The sequence below is a fragment of the Sinohyriopsis cumingii genome, chromosome 12 (genome assembly GCF_028554795.1).
Source record: "Sinohyriopsis cumingii isolate HCF-2022 chromosome 12, ASM2855479v2, whole genome shotgun sequence".
NCBI classification, from domain to species: Eukaryota; Metazoa; Mollusca; class Bivalvia; order Unionida; family Unionidae; genus Sinohyriopsis; species Sinohyriopsis cumingii.
Genome location: NC_142972.1, coordinates 20,536,087 through 20,561,613, shown reverse-complemented (window position 1 = coordinate 20,561,613; position 25,527 = coordinate 20,536,087). Strand labels below are relative to the sequence as shown.

At 34.1% G+C, this 25,527-nt stretch overlaps 1 protein-coding gene across 1 annotated transcript in view; it reads right to left on the bottom strand.

Moving 5' to 3' along the window:
* Positions 1-1,705: 1,705 nt before the first annotated feature.
* The window catches only part of LOC149786066 (dynein axonemal heavy chain 5-like), a 101,608-nt gene continuing 77,786 nt past the window's right edge, over positions 1,706-25,527 (bottom strand). The window contains exons 23-28 of the mRNA XM_089978111.1: positions 13,475-13,592; positions 11,628-11,791; positions 7,508-7,624; positions 6,834-7,043; positions 5,960-6,124; positions 1,706-3,454 (exon numbers count right to left, since the gene is read on the bottom strand). Coding sequence (XP_089834237.1) covers positions 3,128-3,454; positions 5,960-6,124; positions 6,834-7,043; positions 7,508-7,624; positions 11,628-11,791; positions 13,475-13,592 — 1,101 coding nt within the window. The 3' untranslated portion in view covers positions 1,706-3,127. The remainder of the gene's footprint in view (positions 3,455-5,959; positions 6,125-6,833; positions 7,044-7,507; positions 7,625-11,627; positions 11,792-13,474; positions 13,593-25,527) is intronic.

The following is a 25,527-nucleotide window of genomic DNA, read 5'->3' as shown; positions in this document are numbered from 1 at the left end:
GACAAGTTACAAGATCACATTTTGTTTTACATGCTTGATGTTGTTGAGAGAGGTGGAGGCATGGCTGTGATAATCATAAAATGTGAAGTTTTATTAAAATCTCTCCAACTCTTACAAAGTTTTGAGAAAAACAAGCCATAACATAATGCACCTGATGTAAGACATAACTGAAATAGTTTGGGGAAGCCTAATGTAGACCTTGTGGTTGAGTATTTTAGGAAGATTCTCATGTACAACACACCAGGACTCAAGGTATTGTTAATGCTGATGGCTTGGAGGGTTGAAGTGACACATATACACAAGATCAGATAAAAAAAAAAAACATCTCCAGAGATATTGCTCATGGTACTTGTTACCATCATAAACATTCTGCTCCAAATAATCTATATATTATTATTCAAAATTTTCTTTTATGTATCACTAGAAAATTTACATTAACATTTGAAAAATTGAGTTAATGTTTTTTCCTGGAAAAGCATTAATTTCTTTTATTTAAAGTATCGCCATCCATAGAATAATATCCAGACGAGGTGACTACTATTTGCCTAAATTTGAGTTGCCTCTGAATTGATTTGAAAGGCCACTAGATCCATATTTTGTTACTAATTTGAGTAATACAGTACAGTTTGTTACTAATATTTGGTGAAAGGAAATGGATATTGTGCTATAAACATCGAGGGATTGAAACCTGTTCAAGTAAAAAAAAATAGCAAACATTTTTCTGTTAGGACATCATATAGTTACTCTGGTTCCAAAAGCTCCACTTAGGAATACCATTGGAAAGTTGTAGTTGTCTGTTTTTGGTACTTCTTTATGTTGATGGTTGTATTTATCTTTGGGGAGTGGGGGTGTTCTACCATGCTGTGCAAAAATTTGGGATATTATTGCCTACTTTTCATGTATGAAAGTTCTGTCAATTTTGCTTCTTTATTATACACCTGATATAAGGAGAAGTATATCCTGTTACGACCATCATTTATCTGTTCCTCATTTCATTTATGGACAATAATTTGAATTTTCCACCCTCTACAATTACCAAACATTGTTAAGAAGTGTGCATAAAAGAAATCAAAGGTCACAGTGACTGAAAAACAGAAAGATTACCACACAGTAACTTGTATACTTTGTACCTTGACCACACTATGTAAATGGCTGCCATTTAAGATATGTACCTATTCATTTTGGGATCAAAGGTTACAGTGATGCTAAGAAGATGGGATCTTCATGATATCCTGAATTCTTAATCACTGTTAACCAAACCTTGTGGCTGGTTTACATTTGATACATGGCACCTATTTTGTGGTTCAAAGTCACAGGGAGGAAAAGTATAGAAGACTATTTCCACAAAACTGCTTAAACTCAATATTTCATGCCTTGACTAAACTTAGTAGATGGCTTGCATTTGAGTCATGGTGGTTGTATTGATTCTGGTGTTCGAAAGTCAAGTCACCAACCATTTAAAGAGTGTTTTACATAAAAGAATTAAAGTAATACTATTAATCACATAGTGAGGATACATTTTTATGGTGCTTTTGTGCTAATATGGTTTTTGTCTAAAGTACATCAAGTTCAAAAATGTAAAAAAGAAATCTGAAAATTGCTAATTTTAAACAAACTTTTTTTTGAAGGATAGACATAAGCAAATCTTGATCCTCCACTCCAATACAGTGGGGCATATAAAACCTGAAATTATAAGTAAACAAAGCATTCTTAAACATTTTTATTGATGAATCTCAAAATGAACCAATATAAATGGATGGAGTTTTTTTTAGATGCTGAAATCATTTACATGTATGTACAAGTGTATAAATAAAATCTTTCAACATTTAGTTCTATAAAACTAAACAAATTCCTTATTTTTTTTAAATGTTCCATAGTTCATAAACTATTTGGTCTGGGGATTTTGTGGTCACTGAAAAGGAGTACTTTGAATCAAATCATCAGTTTTGCTATCACTGTCATTTGTAACTTTCACAGGTATAGAAAACTCTAGAAACTTTATTTTAATATAGAAACATAAGCAAAAGACTGTTTTCATATTTAAGGGGCTCTTTAAACTATATTTAACAGAACAACCTGTTCTTTAATACTGTTTGATACATTGTACAAAGTGGAATACTTTTTGTAGAATTGATTCTTTGTTAGAAATTACCTGGATTAAATTGTTCACTTCCAGTTGCAGAAGACAGAATTATTTAAATATGGTTGATATGGTTTCAATATATATTTACAAGTATCACAGATAAAAAGACATATTACTGAAAGAAAACAAATGTGCACAAAAAATAAAGTGAAAACAAGTTAGAAAAAGAGATATTTTACAACAATTACCAAACCAAATACCAATCCACATTTGTTTGGGTTATCTGACATACCAATTTATTCTAAGATGTTTTCTGGAGAAAAAAAAAACCTTCTTAACCAGTCAAATACAAGGGATAGTTGTGGTAACTTTGAAAGTGAAGAATTCTCAAAGAAAGTTCAAAGATTTCCAGAGGTGATAATAGTGTAATAAAAGACATCACACATAACATTATTTAAAATTACTTGGCACAACAATATACAAAATGTGGTTTCAATAACTAGAATGCATTGAGAAGATCATTTCTGCAGTTTTGTATAAAATGGAACAATATCATCATATATTGTTTCTATTGCAAATTTCTCAGCAGTTCATTGTGCACATGCAACTTGTGTACATATCTAAGTGCTTTACAGTTCTGTTGAATTAAGTTCTTTTTAAGGCCTGAGAGATTCTTGAACAAAAGAAATATTTTAAAATTGTGATCAGCATATAATATTTGTACAAAGCACCTGCAGAACTAGAGAAAAAACCCATGTCTATACCTACTTGAGATATCCTTTCATAAACAAGATACCTGTAGCTTTTATTTGATCTTCTGATCTTTTCATCAAAGTTACTTTATTTTTTGACAAATTGAAGTAATTTTCTACATTTCTTTGGCAAAGTTACATAAGTTTTCATCCAATTATAAGATGAAATGATATTTTAAAAAAGTTTTGGTACTTTTATGTCAAATGTAATATAGTATCAAACTGTAATCACAGACAGCTTCTCTTTCAAGGAAAAGTATATTTATTTTACAGACATAATATGCCGTAAAATTTAATACGGTCTGATCGTTGCTGAGAGACCCCTCAGAGCCCACCGTGAGGCTGAAATACCCTCCCTCCGAACATCCATTTCCATAATTGACTCGCGGGTTGCAATTCGAGATGGATAAACTGGACACTGGTATGTCTCTGAAGCTCTGTTTGGATCCTGAAGAGCTGGTTTCTCACTCGCTAGCACACATGTGAGGTGAACAACAGGAAGTGTAGCATATCCACTGCGTGGGGGTGCATCCTGTAGTTCTCCAGTTGTTTTCTCCCAGGCACATCCCCACATATATATTCCATACACAAACATACCTTCCTGTGGTGGATCACGCAGCTGAAAGAACATATAGAATTTAAACTTAATGAGTACAATCCAGTCTGGTGAATGAAGAAAATTAGACCCTTCATGTGCCTGGGATAAAAAAAGCCTGGATTGCACAAATTGTAAATTATAAACAGGTACAGTACTAATACTGACTTTTGATTTTGGTCACTACAGGAATTTACCAACCCCAGAAGAATAATAATGGCAATGATGCTGCATTTGAATTTTTTGTGGGGGGCAATAATTAAAGAAAACGACAACAAAAAACAAAACAAAAATTAGAAAAGAGAAAAAGTGCACAAAAAAGGAGCATCACAGTTCATTATGTAAAATACTTATAAATTCACCTTATCATTGGCTATAGAATAAATATGCTCTCTTCCCATTAAATATATTTTGTAAGCTTTCACCGAAAAGCACAAATACAGATAAAAGAATGAGGCTGATGGATGTACAAACAAAACACTTTTATCAATGATTAATAAGCCATGATGCACACTCGAGTAGAATTGTATGCAACCACTAGCTACAAAGGCACTAAGATGGCAGCTGAACAATGGAATCTTTTAGTACAGATGTCTGCACATCTGAGGGCGCTATTATTATCTTGCTGCTGTCACCAATGGGAAATGTTCTCCTACAGTGTTAGCACCCTTGTCTGCACATGTGAAGGTGTTATTATGTTACTGCTTTCTCTTCTGAGAGCAATTCCTGTAGTGTTTTTTTAAAGTGAGGTACAATGTCTGAGCTTAAGCCAAGGCAACATATGCCCCTGCAGGTCAAAGGAAAAAGCAATTTTAGATTTAGTACATCAAATGCAAAGTAATGTCAGCATGTAGCAGTAGTGCCTTTGCCATGAACAGGTATAATTCCCAGAGTAAATTATAGCATCCAGTCAGGAGAAAATCCATACTGTCCTAAAATAGATCCCTCAGATCAGCAAACCAGAACCAAAGAACTAGTCATATGATTGGTTTTAGCAAAGATGGAAAGTGGCAATTTCAAGAAATCTGAGTACAGCAAACTTTGAACCTGTACAAGAATGTCCTATCCAAAATTTTAAAGACATCAGATAACTTAGCCATGCATAGTATTTTCAATGAACATTAGTTGTCACACAGCTGAATAGTAATATTTTCTTAGAAGTAATTTTTCTTTCTCTGTTTTGCTGTTAATTGATGTAATTCATCATTTATTTTATCTTATATGCTTGTAAGTTTTATCAACTGCAGACTCTTTTTCAACACACTCTTTGCCAGACTAGAGTACCATCCCCTTCAACCATCACCCAATAATTAGGCTTTGTTACTTTCGTGTCAGAAAGCAAATTCTACAAACTAATTTTTAGACTTCTGCAAAATTTGTTATAGTATACATAGTGTGATTTCAATGGAAATGCAATTTTTTTTATAAAGCCAGTTCATATGTAATATTTTCGTCTTCATTATCTAAAATCTTGAGCAAAACAAGAATTTAGGAAAAAACAGTTTATGAGAGTCTCCAATCCTCTTAGAGGAATTTTGACAGTTCCTCAATATAGAAGTGATTTCACACTGCAACTAGAGTAATCCCATTTATCAAGCTACACAAAGGACTGGATTTGTGATGAATAAAAAGTATGCTAACCTTATGGCAAAAAAATGCCCAAGAATATTCTATGTAATTTTTTCTTGTGAGATGTTGTGAGAATTTGAAATTCCTATGGATGCAAATTATTTTAATGGGATGTGTGTTCTTGAAATCTGATAGGGAAACTATGCCATAAAAGAAAGTTTATCTGTGCTTTGATTTGCTTAAAATAAAAATAAGATTTCTCTCTCTATCCAGTGTAATGCTACTTAACTCTCTTTCCCTCAGACACACATCCATATCCTTTTAGTTTGACCTTTCCTCATATCAACCATTTTAAAACGTAACTGACGGGTTCTAATAAAGGATAATGTTATGTTAATCGTTATCATATCTGTTTTAAAAAGGACATTTTTAATAGCAACTGACACATTAGCAAAATGTGAATCAAGACTCCTCAGTATATAGTGAAATTTCATGAAAACTGGATAAAACAAATTGAAGTCTTAAATGGCTGAATTTGTACATGTCATATAGTATGTTGTCTCTACCCGCTCTGCTTGACTGCGTAATCTTTTATAAGGCCACCCGGTTATATAGTTCACAAATAGCTTGCATTTGAATCTGTATGCAATAGCTGATTGACAGATAACATCTGCTGTCATGGGGTAAATTACAGATAACATCTGCTGTCAAGGGGTCGATTACAGATAACATCTGCTGTCATGAGGTCAATTACAGATAACATCTGCTGTCATGGGTTCAGTTAGAGATAACATCTGCTGTCAAGAGGTCAATTACAGATAACATCTGATGTCATGGAGTCAATTGCAGATAATGTCTTTCAAGAAGTCAAATGTTGAAGCCTGAAAGAGTGAACTAAATTAGACTGTAATTACATGAGTAAAGAGGTGTGAATTAACTTTGACAAGACTTGTCACTTACATGGTCTTTGTCTCGTGAGGTGACCTCTGTCTGGAAGACAAACTGCTCAAAGTTTCCGGATCTGTCACCACAAAATTGTCTGATGCACTCTTGCTTCATCAGAGCCAGGAGACCACGTGGATTGAAAAATGCACCCAGCCAATATGCTGGCATCTTTTCTCGGCCCTGTGAGACAGAACATAAGAATACATTGAAAAAATCTTTTCACTGATAGTCTTGAAACAATATGCACCCAAGGTTTTGTGCCAATGTAGGTGGGAAAAATGTATCCCACCACACATGGTACATCCTAAAGTCAATGCTACATGACAAGTTTCCATGAATTTAAACTGTGGATGACAACTTGGTAAATGTGCCATCTATGGTAAACCTAAACAGCCTATATCATGTAAGTTTTCTAAGAAAATGTTTGGAAAGAACATCCTAGTGAACAGATTTTTGTCTTTTCAGCCAGCAAAATAATTTAGGAAGAAATGTAAATACTAATAATGAAGGTGCAAGATACTCCAAACTATACATAATAACACAAAAGATACAAAACTGAAATAGCAAAATTACATAACAACTGCCAGAAAATCTATGATAAAAAGTACATTTGTAACTAATTTTGTCACTGCAGATGGATAATACTTCAATTGTATTACATGAATAGGTTAAAATGGTCAGTTCATAGTTTTGTTCAAGAAAAAAAATTCCCCATCACTCACAACTGTGGTATTTAAGTGAATCAGTAATCATGGGACACCTTTTTTTAAATTATGGAAATAAGCACTGTAACCTGTAAATCAGTAATCATGGGACACCTTTTGTTTAATTATGGAAACAAACACTGTAACCTGTAAATCAGGAATCATGTGATGATTACTGAACTTACCAGTACAAGAATCTTCTCAAAGTGGTGACACCTGTTTTGAAGCTCCGTTAGCCACTGTCCCAGGCCCCATGTGAGGGGAGGGGCAGAGTTACCAGACATGTGACACCATAATGCTGGGATCCTCAAGTGGAATAAGTCATCTGCTATAGATAGCACACTGTCAGAGACCTGGTCACCATATGTATTTGTCTCACATGCATTTTTTATCATCTGAAATGAATAATGTTTAAATTAAAAATCTGCAGCATTCACGTAACCTCATAATGGTACAGAATAAAATTCTGTAGCAAACAATACTATGGATATAGAATAAAATTATACAGCACACAGTATTATGGCTAGAATAAACTTCTGTAGCACACACTGCCATGGCTGAAGAAAGAAAATTCTGCAACACACTGCCATGGCTGTTAAAAAGATCATTTAATTATCATACAAGTACCATGATTCTGAAAAACTTAAGCACAAAATATTAACATTATTGACATCAATGCTGTCTTTGTTGCTGGAAATAAACCCCAAAACCAGTGTCTTGATGTCTACTAATGCAACAGAGACATCTTTCACTACCTGAATAAAAACTACAGAAACATGACCTTTGTGTACATTCCTTAAAGACAATTCTCATGTTATTTAGTGGATTTGGGGAGAGAGAGAGAGAGAGAGAAACTTACTGTTAGTGAGTATTTGATTTCCGTGAGGAGTTTATACATAGTTTCAAGTTCCTTCATTATGTAATTATTGAAGGTAGTGAAACCTCCAGTCTTCTTTACTTTCTCGATGATGAAGTCCTGAAAAACATAACCATGATCTAAATATTAACTATGTATATAAGATTAGCATACAGAACCATTACAGAAACAGTGCATTACTTGTAATTCTGTCAAACAACTAGATTTATTTTATAAGAAACATTAAGTCAAGACTGCTGATATAGACATACAAAAAAAAAGAAGAACCCCCCCCCCGAGAATATAATTAAATGTTTCTGTTACTGCAATCATCTACCTATATATACAAACATGCATACCAAATTCTATTTGCCTGCCTTAAGTGGCTTCTGCTTAATTATGCTACCAAGGTTTCCCTCAAAAGTCAATACAAGAACAAAATATGTCAAATTTTATAAAATTGCTGTAATGGTCTGAAAATCAACTTAGCTCATCTACATACAAATGCAAATAAGCCCACCAAATTTCATTTGTATTTTTAAAGTGATTAAGATTACTTATGCTAACAAGGATTGTGTTAAAAACGCCCAAGTGCAAATGTTTACAAATGTTTATAATGTTAAAAAAAGCAGAAACTACTTGAAAATCTTGTCAAGTTATCTAAATATACACACAAATATGCTAGCATCATTTCATCTGTCTACACAGCAGTTTTTATGTGATCTTGTACTTCTCTGGAAAAACAGACTAACTGGCCCATGTTAAGATGTCTCCCTTTAAGCCATACAAATCTGATATTTGTATTGTCGAAATGACCCATCACCATAAACCCATTTTGTCTCAATGGCAAATATGTTCTTCACCATGGACCTTACGAGGTAAAGACACCATTCACAAGTTTAATTCATGGATCAAAAGTTAACAAATCAGACAGAGTGTCCTGTCTTTAAACTAGTTCCTGATTTTGTTGGAAGTTGCTTGCAAACACAAATCTCCTTGCCAGCAGCATTATACATGCATGCTGGTATGGAGGAAAATACAAAAGTTACTTGAGAATGAAAAGTAGGTCAGAGTGACCCAATTATGGTTGATTTACTCTCCACGAGATGATTCCACATACCATTTTCATGACTAGTTGTGAAAAATAGTCCAAGATATTGAGGGTGCAATGAAAGGATAATAGAAAATAAAAAATTCAATAGAATAAAAACTGGGTAACAGTGGCCCTGTTTTAAAATTGGCAGAAATTCTTAGTTCTTGTGCATTTGTTGCTTATCTGCTTCAATTTTAGCTGCTTTGAATTATTCTGTATGTAGACTATGTATGTATGTATGTATCTATGTATGTGTGTGTGTGTGTGTGTGTGTATGTATGTATGTATGCAGGCTATATGTCTGCTAAATGATGCCTTCCCCTTATCATGTTTCTATGTGTGCATACATGTAAAATCTTGTGTGATTATGCTACTATACATACTACTCTATTAATTTTCATGAATGTAATTTGTCTATGTATGTAGTCTGTTAAATTAGGTAGAACTGTGTGTTAATACATGTACTAATGTAGTGATACATATTTAATGTATATTTGTAGCTTGTCTTGTGTTCTAATAATCCAAATCTTACATACATTATTATTAAAATACCTGAACTTGAAACAAGAGGACCAAGGGTCCCTGATATTGCTCATGTGATTACAAAACTTAACAGCTGATCATTTCACTAAGCAGGCTTATGAAGTATTGTAAGAACACATCTTATCTAATCAACCTGCTAGCATTGATATCATTTTGATTTTTACCTCAACCAAATTATTTCCAAAGATCAAGGCATAATTCATATGCTCGTCCACAAAATACGGCTTCAAGAGAATTAACAAACTCAGCCAATTAGATGAAAGATTGCCTCATTAATATTCATTGATCCTGCTTACTTTTGAAATTGCCTAAGATCTTGGTAATATAAGCCCAAATTCCAATTTTGACTCAAATCAGAATTGTAACTTCCAGAGTGGTAATAAGCTCAGTCAAATACAATCAAAATCACCTCAAAAATAAACACAGATTCCAAGATCCTGATGATAAAAGTATATATTCCAAGTCTGATCAAATTCAAATAAAAGACATGACTTTCAGAATAGTAACAAGCTCAGAGAATTAGAGGTAAGATTATATCATTAATACTGCATCCATGTTGTTCCTTACTGAATCCATCCAAGATCTTGATGATATAAGCCAATATTTCAATTCTCATCAAAATCAGATCAAAAATATGGCTTCCCATGTGGCAAGACACTCAGCCAATCAAAAGCAAGATCAACTCATTAATATGTGTGCATTTCACTCATTGTTGAACTCATATGAGATATTAATAACATAAGCAATTCTTCCAAGTTTGTTCAAAATCAGATAAAAAATGACTTTCAAAGTGGTAACCAATGCCACAAATCAGATACATCACCTTATTAATATGTGTGTATCTTGCTTATTATTGAACTCTGATCCAAGATTTTCCATGCCTGATCAAAATCAGTTTAGAATTGCAGCCTTCAGAGTGGTAACAAGCTCAGTTAATCAGATGCAATATTGACCTCATTATTATGTATATGTGCATCTCACTCATTATGAAACTCTTCTGAGATCTTAATGATCTTATTCCAAATCTGATCAAAACTGGAATAGATATGACCTTCAGAGCAGTATCAAGGTTAGCCAGTCAGGTGTGTGATCACCCAATTAATATGCAAACATATTGCTCATTACTCAATTCATCTGAGATTTTGACAATATAAGCCCATATTCTAAGTTTGATCCAAATCAGACCACAAATACACCCCCCAAAGTAGTAACAAGCAATAGCTGAAGCACAGATGATACATAATGGATGACACACTGTGCAGGGTGGATGCTGAGTAATACCATAAGCTCACTTGGCCTTCATAGTTAGGTGAGCTAAAAACTGTGTTATTCTGTACATTTATCATTTTCTATGGATTTATTCTTTGTGCATCAGTTGCAGTTAGACATCCCTCCACCAAAACTTATCAATTTGGTAAGTTATCCACTATGATTATCTATGAGTCTCTTTCAGAGAATTAAAGCTATTTGACTTGGATCAGAAAGAGACAAGGGTGTTCTCATTGGGTCATGATACACAAGTATATCAAGTGTCATTGATTTATCTTAAATAACTCAAAAAGGGCAGAGTGGCAAGGAAAATGTAGCAGAAAACTGAAATACTAACATATTATCATAACCATAATAAAAAGGACCCCATATGTAATATGATGCACCTTCCAATGTGTAAGCATACCAAACTTCATCAATGGATCTTCAAGTTGTTTTAAAACTATAGAGTGAAGAGCATAGTGTGATGGAAAACTCTTTGTATTGACTTGTGACCTCGACCTGGAAGATAGGGCCTCAAATGCAGTACACAACTCATGTTCTAGTCATGATTTATAAATATACTAAGTTTCATTTATTTAACCTCAACTGTATCAAAATTATAGAGTGGAAATATAGTGTGTCTGGTTGGATGGATGGACGGATAGAAGTAAATGCAAACATCATGTACTACGTATCTTTTGCTCAAATGCAGGGGACAACAACATTTTCATTTAAAGACAAAGGCAAATTGTGATGCTGAAAAAAACAGATTGAGAAAGTCTAAATTTCTGAGGAGGACCTCCAATTCAAAGACATCATTTTTGAAAATATCTTTCACTCTTGTGAGAAAACCATTGTATACATGACAAATGGAGCAAACCCTGGTACAGCTCACAACAAGGTCAACTGCAAAAACATCAATTACATGATGTCTTTTCAAACTGAAAACTCTACCTCATGTACATGTAAAGAATATTTGAACAACTTTGTCCTCAAAAACATAAATTACACATACTAAATTTCTAAATATTCTTTAATATAAATATTTTATTCTGATGATCTGCAGTGAAATATTTAAAGCTTACAGCATACTGCTTACCTTGTTTCCACAGGTAAAATTAAACTTTAAATATCTCTTAAGTCCTGGTTTATATTCAAAATTCTCATTTCAGAACAATGGTACAACTGCCTAGGTCTAGATGTGTTGGTGTTTAGGACCATGTGTTTGGTTCTTACCTTTGGATATGCTTTAGGTACCCTTTGAAGCATGGTGTAACAGATTTCCCACAATTCCACATCTTTTCGCATTTTCAGTGTGGCATAACTGGCTGTAGCAAATGCTCCATATGAAACCACTGCTGGGTTGTTGCTTTGGCTACTAATACCTGCCAAGGCAGGGCCTAAAAATTCAATCAGATAAATTTCATCACAAAACTAACAAAATCTTCATAAATATGTTTAATGTGAATTAGTGAATTAGTTCTCCTTCATATCAACTGTTCCACCAATTAAATGTAGGGAAAATAATATCACACAAACTTATATAAACTTACACCAATTTTAAAAGGATACTAAAGAGACCATAACAATGTGTCCTCTAAGGACAGGTGCCCTTTACCTTGAGGTTCATGGTAGTTCTTGTTGTTTTTTGATTATCTAATGTACTTTACAACAAAGTGTCCCTTAAGACGGGTTTCAATGTAATCTCAATAAAGGCATTACTATGATTGGGACCATCAACCGTTTGGGTGCAGAATGTGTATTATTCACGTCTTTTACTTATTTTGAAACAGGGGTGGCATTAAGGACTTTTTACCTTGGGTCTACCAACAAATTTAGACCCATTTAATCTTTGCTTTAAGAAATACGGATGGGTCTATTGGAATATAAAAGTCTCAAATCTTGGCGGGGGGTGGGGCTAATTTTGTCAGGCTAAAAGTCAATCTACATTCAGCATCAACAGCGGACTGTCTGGGATTGGCTGAGACAAATGCATTAGTGAGAGACTACAAGGATTATTGTCCATCTTTCAGTGTGCTAGCCCTTTCTCAAGAATACCCAATAAAGTTTGCTTTGCCTTCATCAATTGATCATTCTTTTGCTTGGAATGTGTTTTGTATCTTTTTATCTAATTTAGCTAATTGCACTGCAGTACAACTTAAGTACTGACTCAAGCTGCTAGAAAACTGACTGGTTTTCATTTTTGCTCATGAACTGCCCAAGATGGAATGCATTTCTGTGTGAACTTGTTACTGTTTCAACAAAGGAAGCAGTTCAACCAGTCAACCTGTGTCTACATAGGAAACCACCAAAAGAATTTATGCTCAACAGGCTAAAAGGCATGAAAACAGGCCTCCAATTAAACTGAAACCTGTCACTTATGGACACATTTTAAATATTTAGTGGGCTGAACAGCATGTCTCACTGGAGTAAAAGAGATTTAAACATGTGGCTTAACGCCATTCCTATTCCATGGACTTGTAAAGCATTCATTTTACGCGATCTGAGTGGCATCCAGTGGCTGTTATGCACTCTAAAACACTTAATGCATATAAGTTGCATCAACTGCATGCAGCATAAACTTTGATCTGCTGTTGCATAATGTACTGGCAGATCAAGGTCTATGTTGTTTGTTTTATGGATTAGCTAGTGCATTATGCAGTTGCAGATATAGTTCTATGTTGTGTGTTCCCTGGATTGGCTAATGCATTATGTGATTGGAGATCTGGGTTTATGGTGTGTGTTCTCTGGATTGGCTAGTACATTATGTGATTGCAGATGTGTGTTCTCTGGATTGGCTAATGCATTATTTTATTGCAGATCTGGGTCTATGTTATTTGTTCTTTGAAATGGCTAACGAAATATGTTATTGCAGATCTGGGTCTCGTTGTTTTGTCTCATCAATTACCACTGAGGCAATTATTCTGCCTGAGTTACCCCGTGTGTAGATCCTGGGATATATGCAGTCTATACTTTTTTCTGATACAAATTGATAAGCAGTACAATCTTTGGGTACCAATATATAAATGAGGAAACATTTGTGTAAAATACACATTCAGCTTGTCAGATATGTAAAACCATACCATCAAAAGGCGTTGGAGGCCGAGGGAAAAGCTTATGCATCAGGGTCTCACTTGAGGGCATTCCATCATAGATCTTATTCAGTCTGGTGAAGACATACTGATCATCCCCTAGCAGTGTCTGCAACAAAAAACATCTTGTTGATAATAATAATAATAATAATAATAATAATAATAATAATAACAAATAATGCAGACATTACTTGAAAAATTACTTTTCATTCATGACCAGATTCATCTCTCATTTAAGACAATTTTAATGCATGAATTCTTTAGGTTATAATGCATAATGACCTCTATTTAGAGATCACCTGTCTTGAAAGACTTTTCTTTTTATCAGAAGCGTGGTGTCTCAAATACAGATTTTACTGTGGTAAAAATAAACTTGAATAGAAATTGGGTAGAAATTAAGGTTTAAGGTTATCCACAGCGACACAATATTTACAGAGAAACATTGATAATTTGCACTTATGAAGAATAACATTTGTTTAATGTCAAACTACAATGTTAACCATGTCATCCAAGATGAAATAAATATAGACATAAATAATCAGGCATGAAAGTTAAACATGTGTAATTTTTAAAGTTCACCCAAACAGATTTTAATGCATATTACATAGGTGGCATTTTAAAGTATAAATAACATGTCCTTGTAAGTTCTTGAGATCATATACTTGATTCCCTGTTAATTTCTTCTTACATACAAAGCTGATATTTTGTCAGCAAAAGTTCATATGGTAACATGTATCAAATGACACCTGGAATCAGTTACAAAGGCTTGAAAGATATTATGCTTTTAAGAAAAATGTGTTTCTTTCCAGGTCTGAGTTACTATAGAACTTTATGAATGAATGATAACATCCAATTACTTTCATTAATTAAGAACAATACATTTATTTGGTAAACAATGAAAAACACAAATTAATATAACTCATTAATATTATTTCTTGTAAACATATGCCAATGCAACAAAAAATCTGACAATTATGAAAATCATGCATTATTTAATTACTTAATAAATTCAAAAAAAAACAAATTTCAAATTAAATATTGCCTATTTGAAAGTAACTCTGAAAGGTCATGTTAGCAACTCTTGAAAGCAATTTGATTATTTCAGTAAATAAATCTAAACATACATACAGTTAAAGTTAGCTGTAATCCAAAAGAAAATATTAGAATACTACTTGTTGAGAAGAAATAGTTTGGTGTACATGATCCCTATCAATCATGACTATTCTTGACACATGAACACTGTAAGTTATAAATGCCTCATTGACAGAAACAGTATATTTCATAATAGTTGTCACTCATAACTGTTAATGACAAAAACAGACCCATCAGTCATGATTCTTGTTTACAACATACAGATTTAATCACTGATAATCATGACTAATCAGGACTTGTAAAAGCACTGACAATCAGGACTTGTATAAGCACTGTTAATCGTGACCAATCAGGACTTGTATATGCACTGTTAATCATGACCAACCAGAAATTGTATAAGCACTGTTAATCGTGACCAATCAGGACTTGTAAAAGCACTGACAATCAGGACTTGTATAAGCACTGACAATCAGGACTTGTATAAGTACTGTTAATCATGACCAACCATGACTTGTATAAGCACTGTTAATCATGACCAATCAGGACTTATATAAGCACTGTTAATCGTGACCAACCGGGACTTGTATAAGCACTGTTAATCGTGACCAACCAGGACTTGTATAAGCACTGTTAATCATGACCAATCAAGACTTATATAAGCACTGTTAATCATGACCAATCAAGACTTATATAAGCACTGTTAATCGTGACCAACCAGGACTTATATAAGCACTGTTAATTGTGACCAACCAGGACTTGTATAAGCACTGTTAATCATGACCAACCAGGACTTGTATAAACACTGTTAATCATGACCAACTAGGACTTGTATAAGCACTGTTAATCATGACCAACCAGGCCTTGTATATGCACTGTTAATCATGACCAATCAAGACTTATATAAGCACTGTTAATCGAGACCAACCAGGACTTATATAAGCACTGTTAATCGTGACCAACCAGGACTTGTATAAGCACTGTTAATCATGACCAACCAGGACTTGTATAAGCACTGTTAATCGTGACCAATCAGAACTTGCATAAGCACTGTTAATCATGACCAATCAAGACTTATATAAGCACTGTTAATTGTGACCAACCAGGACTTATATAAGCACTGTTGTGACCAACCAGGACTTACATAAGCACTGTTAATTGTGACCAATCAGGACTTATATAAGCACTGTTAATTGTGACCAACCAGGACTTGTATAAGCACTGTTAATCATGACCAACCAGGACTTGTATATGCACTGTTAATTGTGACCAATCAGAACTTGTATGAGCACTGTTAATTGTGACCAATCTGAACTTGTATATGCACTGTTAATCATGACCAATCAGAACTTGTATGAGCACTGTTAATTGTGACCAATCTGAACTTGCATAAGCATTGTTCATGACCAATCAGGACTTGTATATGCACTGTTAATCATGACCAATCAGGACTTATATAAGCACTGTTAATCGTGACCAACCAGGACTTGCATAAGCACTGTTAATCGTGACCAATCAGGACTTGTATAAGCACTGTTAATCATGACCAACCAGGACTTGTATAAACACTGTTAATCGTGACCAACCAGGACTTGTATAAGCACTGTTAATCGTGACCAATCAGAACTTGTATAAGCACTGTTAATCATGACCAATCAAGACTTATATAAGCACTGTTAATCATGACCAACCAGGACTTACATAAGCACTGTTAATTGTGACCAATCAGGACTTAGATAAGCACTGCTAATCGTGACCAACCAGGACTTGTATAAGCACTGTTAATCATGACCAACCAGGACTTGTATAAGCACTGTTAATCGTGACCAATCAGGACTTGTATATGCACTGTTAATTGTGACCAATCAGAACTTGTATAAGCACTGTTAATCGTGACCAATCTGAACTTGTATATGCACTGTTAATTGTGACTAATTTGAACTTGCATGCACTGTTCATGACCAATCAGGACTTGTATATGCACTGTTAATCATGACCAATCAGGACTTATATAAGCACTGTTAATCGTGACCAACCAGGACTTGTAGAAGCACTGTTAATTGTGACCAATCAGGACTTGTATATGCACTGTTAATCGTGACCAACCAGGACTTGTATAAGCACTGTGAATCGTAACCAACCAGGACTTGCATAAGCACTGTTAATCATGACCAACCAGGACTTACATAAGCACTGTTAATTGTGACCAATCAGGACTTACATAAGCACTGCTAATCGTGACCAACCTGGACTTGTATAAGCACTGTTAATCATGACCAACCAGGACTTGTATAAGCACTGTTAATCGTGACCAATCAGGACTTGTATATGCACTGTCAATTGTGACCAATCAGAACTTGTATAAGCACTGTTAATCGTGACCAATCTGAACTTGTATATGCACTGTTAATCGTGACCAATCAGAACTTATATATGCACTGTTAATTGTGACCAATTTTGAACTTGCATAAGCACTGTTTATGACCAATCAGGACTTTTATATGCACTGTTAATCATGACCAATCAAGACTTATATAAGCACTGTTAATCGGGACCAACCAGGACTTGCATAAGCACTGTTAATTGTGACCAATCAGGACTTGTATATGCACTGTTAATCGGGACCAATCAGAACTTGTATAAGCACTGTTAATCAGGACCAATCTGAACTTGCATAAGCACTGTTCATGACCAATCAGGACTTGTATAAGTGCTGTCAATTGTGACTCTTGTTATGGATGAAATAAATGAGAACTGTCAATCAGGACTATTGTGTGAAAGTAAAATAACTTATGAGCAATGTCAATCACAAACACTCAAGACAAAAATATACTACTGTCAATCATGACTCTCTAAATGACAAGTTTTATTTCTATATATATTATAATAAAAGCATACATGAATGTCTGAATCGGTCTAATCCATAATGTTTCATTATTTAAATTTTTTTCTTACAATAAATGAAGAAATAAAAGTTTGATTTTACATCCAAAATGTATTTTGGTATGTATTTAAGTAAATAAACTTGATGTAAGAATAAGATTGTATATTGGGCACTTGCAACTGTTTTGCCCCATTATCATGCATTAACAATTATTTGCCTGTAGGCCTTGTCCTGTTTAAGAATGAGGAGTCTTAGCAAGGATCTTATTTGGATTGGAATAAGATCTTGAAAACAGGTTTTGGATTTTAATATCTTCTCTCTGGGGGTCTAGAGGCATGGTCATAGGGGTCATGTTCAAAATTTGGATTTGAGTCTCTTCTTTCTGCTTTCTGTGGTCTGGGCATGGTCATAGGGGTCATGTCAAAATTTCTGACTGATGAAAGTGAATAACGAATAAACCTGTATATTAACAGCAGGTGATGACATAAAAGTTTTATTTCATTCTGCAATTTAATACAATCAAACTTCAGTGTGAAATCTGATACAAGAAGTAGGCATCATTGATAAACATTGATTCTGGCATGACTGGGCTGTTTCTAGCTAATTTGATGTCATGTGCTTTTGTGACATCAGTTGTACTCGACTGCAGGAACAAACTTAAAGACCTAATAATGTTTCCTACCTTAAATATTTTCAGCATGTTTTTTATGTTTTCTAATTTCATGGTGTTTTTTATTGTTTGTAATAATATCATTATACATGTTTTTTATGTTATAGGTGTTGTCTAATGTTGTAAAGTGCTTGGAACATCTAAAGATTAGGCGCTATACAAAGTCCTCATTATTATTATTATTATTATTATTATTATTATTATTCAAACATCACAGTTTTGTGTCATATGTACTTGCTTATAAGAACAGTCCAACTGAAAACTTCATGAACTCACATCTGCCATCATACTATGTGTCAGCAGATCTGAGTCTGTGCAGTTTGATAGGAGTAATCTGTAGAACAACTAATAAAGAGCCTGATCTGCTGGCACATTATGCTATGGCTCATCAGGCTCTTTGTTGTTTATGGTTTGTTTTGACCTGTAAATGAGTATATATGGTACAGGTTCAAACTCTTTTGAACTCTTTCAAATGGGTACTGCCTATAGCTAACCAGGCATCATCCCTTCAAATGGGTATTGCATATAGCCAACCATGCATCATTCCTTCAAATGGGTACTGCATATAGCTAACCATGTATCATCCGTTCAAATGGGTACTGCATATAGCTAACCATGTATCATCCCTTCAAATAGGTACTGCATATAGCTAACTATGCACCATCCCTTCAAATGGGTACTGCATACATAAAACCATGCATCATCCCTTAAAATAGGTACTGCATATAGCTAAATATGCACCATCCCTTCAAATGGGTACTGCATATAACTAACCATGCATCATCCCTTCAAATAGGTACTGCATATAGCTAACTATGCACCATCCCTTCAAATGGGTACTGCATATATAAAACCATGCATCATCCCTTAAAATAGGTACTGCATATAGCTAACTATGCACCATCTCTTCAAATGGGTACTACATATAGCTAACCATGCATCATCCCTTCAAATAGGTACAGCATACAGCTAACTATGCATCATCCCTTCAAATGGGTACTGCATATAGCTAACCATGCATTATCCCTTCAAATGGGTACTGCATATAGCTAACCATTCATCATCCCTTCAAATTGGTACTGCATATAGCTAACCATGCATTATCCCTTCAAATGGGTACTGCATATAGCTAACCATGCATTATCTCTTCAAATCGGTACTGCATACAGCTAACCATGCATCATCCTTTCAAATAGGTACTGCATATAGCTAACCATGCATCATCCCTTCAAATTGGTACTGCATATAGCTAACCATTCATCATCCCTTCAAATGGGTACTGCATATAGCTAACCATGCATTATCCCTTCAAATGGGTACTGCATATAGCTAACCATGCATTATCCCTTCAAATCGGTACTGCATACAGCTAACCACGCATCATCCTTTCAAATAGGTACTGCATATAGCTAACCATGCATCATCCCTTCAAATTGGTACTGCATATAGCTAACCATGTATCATCCCTTAAAATGGGTACTGCATATAGCTAACCATGCACCATCCCTTCAAATGGGTACTGCATATAGCTAACCATGCATCATCCTTCAAATGGGTACTGCATACAGCTAACCATGCATCATCCCTTAAAATGGGTACTGCATATAGCTAACCATGCACCATCCCTTCAAATGGGTACTGCATATAGCTAACCATGCATCATCCTTCAAATGGGTACTGCATACAGCTAACCATGTATCATCCTTCAAATGGGTACTGCATACAGCTAACCATGTATCATCCCCTTAATGCAGCATATCATCTATACTAGATTGTAAGTCCAGGTCAACTGTAAACTGCAAGGACCAAGATCTAATGTTTAATAATGTACCATATGATCTGGGTCTCTATAGTTTATTAGGAATAATCAGTAGAACAAATGAGATAGACCTTGATCTATCAGTGCATTATGTGATGGCAGATCAGGATCCATGTTGTGAGCAGTTTGACCAAACTTAGATGTGAGTATTTATATATGATAAATATATATAATTGATTATAGGCCAGCCAGAATAACATGCAAGTTTAACCTTTCAGTGGAATATTCACAAGGGACCAGTCCAAATGAAAATTAATCACTTAAGTCAATGCAGTACTGTATATGTTCGCTTATAGGTTGAGTCTAATGGCAAATTGCAGAGACCCTGATTTATCATCATACAATACACCAGCAGATCTGGGTCTATGTGGTTTGTTAGGAATAATCAGTAGGAAAAAAAAAGACCCTGATCTACTGCTGCACTGTGCAATGACATATCAGGGTCTATGCTGTTTACATTTGGATTCAACTTGCAGTGAGTAAATAGAGTCGACACATCTTCTATGCATGGTATTAGGGAATTCACATCCAGCTGGCTCAATGCATGTATGCCATTATACAGTGACACCTGCCTCAGTGGACACCTATCATGGTTTGTACAACACTAGCAAATTTTTTTCAAGGTCTTTCTTAGTACTTCCAAAACTTTAAAGGAGTTTTTTTCTTGTGAAATGTAACTTTTCTCTGTATGTTACCTTGTTACCATGACATAAATTGATACAAATGAGGAAGGAGAAAAACCCAAAATATTTTGCATGATACATTAGCAAATGGATGCTACTACTTCTGGTACCTACTGATGTCATGCATCATTTTATTCACATACATTTCTCCCATTTTATTTACTGATTATTTTTGAAAAATATTTAAATAACAAAATTTTAGAATCTAAAAAGTGATAAATATTTATTAAGTTTTAATGTTTTGTATTATCTCAGGTAAATTCAAGGAGTTTTTGGCCAGAGTTTCAACAAAAACAAGAACTTTTCAAGTATAATACCAACATTTTCTAAATTCAAGTAGCTTTCAAGGCAACCCTCAAATTCAACAATTTCTTAAAGTTGTACAAACCATATCTATAAATGGGACACCTGCTCACAAAGTTTAAAATAAAGCCATATATATATATATAGGTAAGAATTTCTTGATCCCTTGAGTGTCCTTAATAGACAGGATTCGCTGTCCTTGTTTCTTGGATGGAATAAGCCCTAATAACTCTGAAAGGTCACAGTGACATGTCATATTGGTCAACCACATCTAACAATTCATATTTTTACTACTGACAACCCTGGTACTTACCAATTACATATTGTTTTATCTGCTTAGTCTTATATACAGCCTTTTACCACCACTGTGTTTTTGTCATTTTGGGCAAATATGAGTGAAATGAACCATTACTTAATTTCTTGATTCTTGTTAGGTTTATTATTAATACCATATTCAACATAATACCCACACAAACCTCAACAAGGGTACACCTGTCTTTTTGGTCAAAATAATTTTTAAAAAAACACCATTTACTAAGAGTATGTGTTGTGGGTTAAATCAATCTAAAAAATGAATCATAAAAATTTATTACTGAATGTGACTTGAATGAGAGAAAAAAAAAGCAGTTCCTAATTGGAGAATTACCAACACAAAGAAGGTAAGTCTCTTGTGTGTATATATATATATATATATATATATATATATATATATATATATATATATATATATATATATATATATATATATATATATAGACACACACACACACACAATATGGGGATAATGTTGATGACAATGTCAGTGTTGCTTATCACAATCAGTGTAACTTCCAAACATTTTACCCAATTTATAGTTAGTAAAGTACACTGTTTGGGTGTTATATCAAATATGGTTAACTAAGAAATAACTCAGAATTTTAACATCAGACAATTTGAGTAAGGTGAGTCAGCCAGATACCATCTCCTGGAAATTGTGATTGTCTTGTACAGTGAAGTCATGAATCCAAATAGTGCACTTTATATTGAATATTTGTTTAAGGCATTTTTGTAAGGTTGTGGTTAGTTGTCACTGAAGCATGCAGAACAAAAAGTAATAAGCAAATGATACACAATCATGCAAGTTAGGAGAACAGAAGTATCTCTGGTTACCTTTAGAAATTAGTTTTACTGTGTCATTTAGACTAGAGGTATTTAGTAAAAGACATTTTCAGTTTCCTTTTAATGAATAAATTCTAAAATGGGGCCTATAGTTTGTTGATTACAGGTAGTTTGGTAAATTTAAAATATTTTCATGGCTGGATTCAGAACAAACACATGCAATGAAGACTACTTCATCCCAATAACAATAAATTATTATCTTTAAGGCAAGTGACAGGCATTAAATGTGTCAAAATGGCAACCAATAAACGAATGAACCATAAATTGTACAATATACATTTACCATGTGGTAAATGTCATTATTGCATTCTTTTACGTAATCCCTTCTTTATTAGTCATGAAGTTACCAAAAGACCCACTGAACTTGTGTACTATGTCAATATTGCTTAGATGGACCTCTGATCCCGTGACCCCAGAATTGTTTTCTTCTTTGCCATATGTGCAAGCCAGCCAGAAAGGTTGCTAAAACTGAAATCTAGTGATTTACTTTGTACTAGACATAAAACTTATGAATGACTCATCTCATGAATCAATGTGACCTTGACCTTTGAATTGAAAATCAATATATGTGTCCAAGCCAAACTGAAAATTTGCAAAAGTGAAAAACACAGATTTCAATTTGTTTTGTGGAAACAATTTTTTGACCCCAAAATCAATGGGTGCCTTTCTTGTCTCCGATGAAAACCATCCACAAAGCCTGGTCATGAGTTGTTGCAATGGGACTTGACTTGTACTATGTTGTACTATGGAGACCATAAACCTTTGTGGAGCCCATTTAACCCCCAAAACTGAATATATGATTTTCTTGCCTTAAATGCAGTAAAGTTTGGTTAAAGCTGGAGATAAAGAACTAAGATATCCAAAAACCATTTTTCTTCTTTGATTCACTGTGATCTGGACCTTTGAATCCCATAATTCATAGGTGTCATGCTTAAAATACAAACATTTACCTAGTTTGGTCAAGGTATCCAATATACAAGTCATTATAATATGGAAACATTTTTCTTCCTTTTAATAATTTGCCCTTGACCTTTCACCTTATGAGACCAAAAATTATAGGTTTCTTTGTTACCCCAAATGCAAGCTACTTAAAAAGTTTGGTAACAGTAGATGGAGAACTAAATATATTGTACTTGAATAAAATAGTGAATAGATGAATGGCTGTACAGATTGCTAGACAAATGTTCAAATAGACATTATAATATATATGCTCTGCCTTATGGTTTGCTTTACATGGTTTCAAGTAACTTTGTTTATAAAGTTTCTATTTTAATTTAAAAACCAATAAGAAACTGTTTTCAACCATAGAGATGTCATTTAGGTATGCTTACACTTAGATGCACTTAAAATATAAGTTGGAAATCATTACTTCTGATATTTCTACTTTTCATTACCCCCTCACTCCATCCACAGAAAACCCCATTTATGCTTGACTGTAGTTAAGGATTGTCCTGAATCCAAATTATAAATGGGGACAAAGGTCAAATGTCAAAATATAGCTCTAGGTCTGTTTAGTTTCAAGCACACAATGAATTATTATGTATGAATGACATGATGACAGCTCTAACACTGAGGGACAAGAAATGGGGAGTTATCTGACAGTACATTTACAACATATATTGATAAGCATACCAAATTTGACTCGTCCTTCAAAAGAAGCATGATGAGGAAAAACATAATTAATAATTCAGCTGTTAAATTATTTAACAACATAATTTTTGAAAATTAAAAATGTCTGTCGAGATTAAGCTTTTAAAAAAATAATGAAGAAATACATATGCTTGCATTATATTAAATCTGATACATATATATATATATATATATATATATATATATCACTATATGCAATATACTTTGAATAGAAGACCATGCAATGTGCTCTGGACTAAGGAATGTTCATTGTGTAATGTATTGGAAACTAGCATGTGATACATACAAAGTAAGGGATCATACAGGACATATAATTAATAAAAACTGAACAAACATATAAAAGTCTCTTTTATTAGCTAAAATTCATCATGAATATGGAAAAGAGTTATCTTTATCTTTGGGTACATTTTGTTCAAGCACAAATTTCTGTAATGCTACACAAGTGGAATAAAGGTCAAGAACCAAACATTACCATTATGTTACTTATTTCATGGAGAATACTTTGACCCTTATGAAAAATACTAGAAATGATTCTAGAATTTGCTAAATTGGAAGTCATGATAATGGATGAATTTTAGCTGAACATCTTTCATTCATGCATGAAGGAGATTTTACGGGTAACTAGAACTAATTCCATGGCAAACCCCCACACTCTCCTCCTACATCACTCCACCATGTCTGGACTGTGACGCTAGGGTTATAAACCAAAACCCTATTCATATGTTTAGTGTCCTGCTGCTATGAAAATATGAGTAAAATTTTGTTAAATTTTTAAAAATATATGTGACTTTATTTTCAGCTGTTGAATATTCAAGTTTTGACACCCACCCTCACCCCTCTATCCCAGGGATACTGGAGAAGAGGCCTAAAAAAATAATGTTGATCAGTTGGACAACCAATGTACTAAGTTTGGTGAACTTCTAGCCTCGACATTTAGGAGGCACTTTAGTTACAGACAGATGGATGGATGAACAGAGGGAAGTTATCTCCATACCCTCCTGTCAAAGCATGGGAAATATGAGTGACTTGGCCAGATAGTAATGCAGATGAGGTAAATTTTGGGCTTCTATGAAAAGTTCTATTATCTCACATTTGGGAATATAGTACTCCCTCACTATATGGTGCCCAAATATAAGGTGATCCATTTTACAAGGGAGATAGAGTTATGGGTCCAATTTCATTACTTAATAGTTATATTATGTATAAAATGTAGTTTTGTTGGGGTGGGGTAAACTGATTTTAATAAATTAATACTTATTTGTTGCTATTGCGTACTAGTACTTTTACAAGAGTAAAATACCCTGACCAAATGACAAATATTTCATCCTCCCATTATGGTAAACCACACACATATTTAGCAAGCATGCCCATACTCTTCATTATTTTGAGGGAGCAGCCTAACTTAGATGGACATCAGTGAGGGGTAGGAATCTGGCAGTAGCAATAGATAAGTATTACAATATTAAAATAAGTTTTACCCACCCTGCAACTACATTTTAATATCAGCAATACCATACCTGTTGCTATTGCGTAGCTGAATCTGCCAGTTTGATAAAAGGTTTATGATACCACAACAAAATAAGCACAAGGAATTCTCACCCTCACAGAAGAACAGGAGACTATTGCTGAATGGAATCTGCATCGGCCACATTGTGAACAATGATGACTGGGCCCAGTGAGAAAATGCCTTCTCTTTGTTGGGCCTAATAGCAAAGATAAAAGGAGGAGAAAGAATTGGGACAGTACCAAAACACAGCTTTCAACAATCCTCCAAGAATAAATGAATCA